This window comes from Galeopterus variegatus, unplaced genomic scaffold (assembly GCF_000696425.1).
Source record: "Galeopterus variegatus unplaced genomic scaffold, G_variegatus-3.0.2 Scaffold14214, whole genome shotgun sequence".
Taxonomy (NCBI): Eukaryota; Metazoa; Chordata; class Mammalia; order Dermoptera; family Cynocephalidae; genus Galeopterus; species Galeopterus variegatus.
Genome location: NW_007740325.1, coordinates 12,197 through 13,498, shown reverse-complemented (window position 1 = coordinate 13,498; position 1,302 = coordinate 12,197). Strand labels below are relative to the sequence as shown.

At 40.9% G+C, this 1,302-nt stretch overlaps 1 protein-coding gene across 1 annotated transcript in view; it reads left to right on the top strand.

Annotated features, from left to right (window-relative positions):
• Positions 1-1,302, top strand: part of LOC103581901 (chromosome unknown open reading frame, human C12orf56) — a gene marked incomplete at its 5' end in the record, with an annotated part of 12,740 nt that overhangs the window by 10,025 nt on the left and 1,413 nt on the right. Inside the window, one exon of the mRNA XM_008563618.1 lies at positions 60-238. Coding sequence (XP_008561840.1) covers positions 60-238 — 179 coding nt within the window. The remainder of the gene's footprint in view (positions 1-59; positions 239-1,302) is intronic.

Here is a 1,302-nt window from a genome sequence, read left to right as displayed (position 1 = left end):
AAATAGGTGCTCTTATGGGTGGCTTGCAGCCTATGTGTAACTGCATTTTCCTTGTCTAGATTACTTTTGTGGCCAGTATTGTGAAACAAGTGGTGAAGGGGCTTTCAGCTTCGTTTCAGCGGCTTAGTCCCTGCCAAGCAGTTCTGCTGTACCAGCAGTTTTACATCCTCAAGAGCTGCCTGCAGTACAGCAGGACTCTAGCTGAGTATATCAGGAATGACTACACTGAAGAATTCAGGTAAGAAAAAAGTCTGAGTCTAATCTGCAGTAAAACTTCACTCATTTCTGATTTTCAGGCAANCTGTAGAAAAGAAGAAAAACCATCTTCTCTACTGGTGGAGGCCATACACCTTTTCAAGCTGTTCTTTCATCGCCATTCCTGCTTCCAGTGTTCTCCTTCCACTTTGGAGCCAAACTACTTTGAAAGTACTAGTTCTAACTCTGCTTGTAGGAGACAACTGGTAAACCCAGTTGGTCTATGATCTGGTGCTCTCTGAGTACCATTTCAATGAGAAATAGTACAAGGATATTGGTGTAAAGCTGGTGAGGGCTTCAGCTTAGATTTGTTGTTTAGGCTTCAACTGAAATAGGTGCTCTTATGGGTGGCTTGCAGCCTATGTGTAACTGCATTTTCCTTGTCTAGATNAAGTGTACAATTCAGTAACTTTTAATATATTAATGTTTTGCAACCATCCCCAATATCTAATTGCAGAACATTTTCATCACTCCAAAAGAAACTCAGCATCCATTAAGCAGTCAAACCACATTCTCTCCTCTCCCTAGCCCCTGGCAACCACTAGTCTACTTTCTGTGTTGGTGGCTTTGCCTCTTCTAGACATTTCATATAAATGGAATCACACAATATGGCCTTTTGTGTCTGGCTTCTTTGACTGAGCATAATGTTTTCAAGGTTCATCCACATCGTAGCATGTATCATACAACCCAATTTTAAAAACTTACTTATGAACATTTAAAAATCAGGACCTGGCAAAAATGGTGTCACACTCCTGGATGACAACAGTTGGCTGGAGCTCAGTAGCAGTTCCCCTCCTAAGAGGATCATGTGCTGTTTAGTTTGCCACTGTCTCCTCCTTTCTCTCACTTACTCTTCCCTACCTCCCTAATTTCTGTTACTTGTGGGCATTTAAGTTTGTGATCCTTATTTTAAACTAGTGATTTTCAACTTGCTTTGCATTAGAATCACCTGAGTAACTATTAAAAAATACTGATACCAAGGTATCACATGTAGAAATTCTGCTTCAGTTTGTCTGCGGTGGAGCCAGGGCAGTGACATTTTTAAAA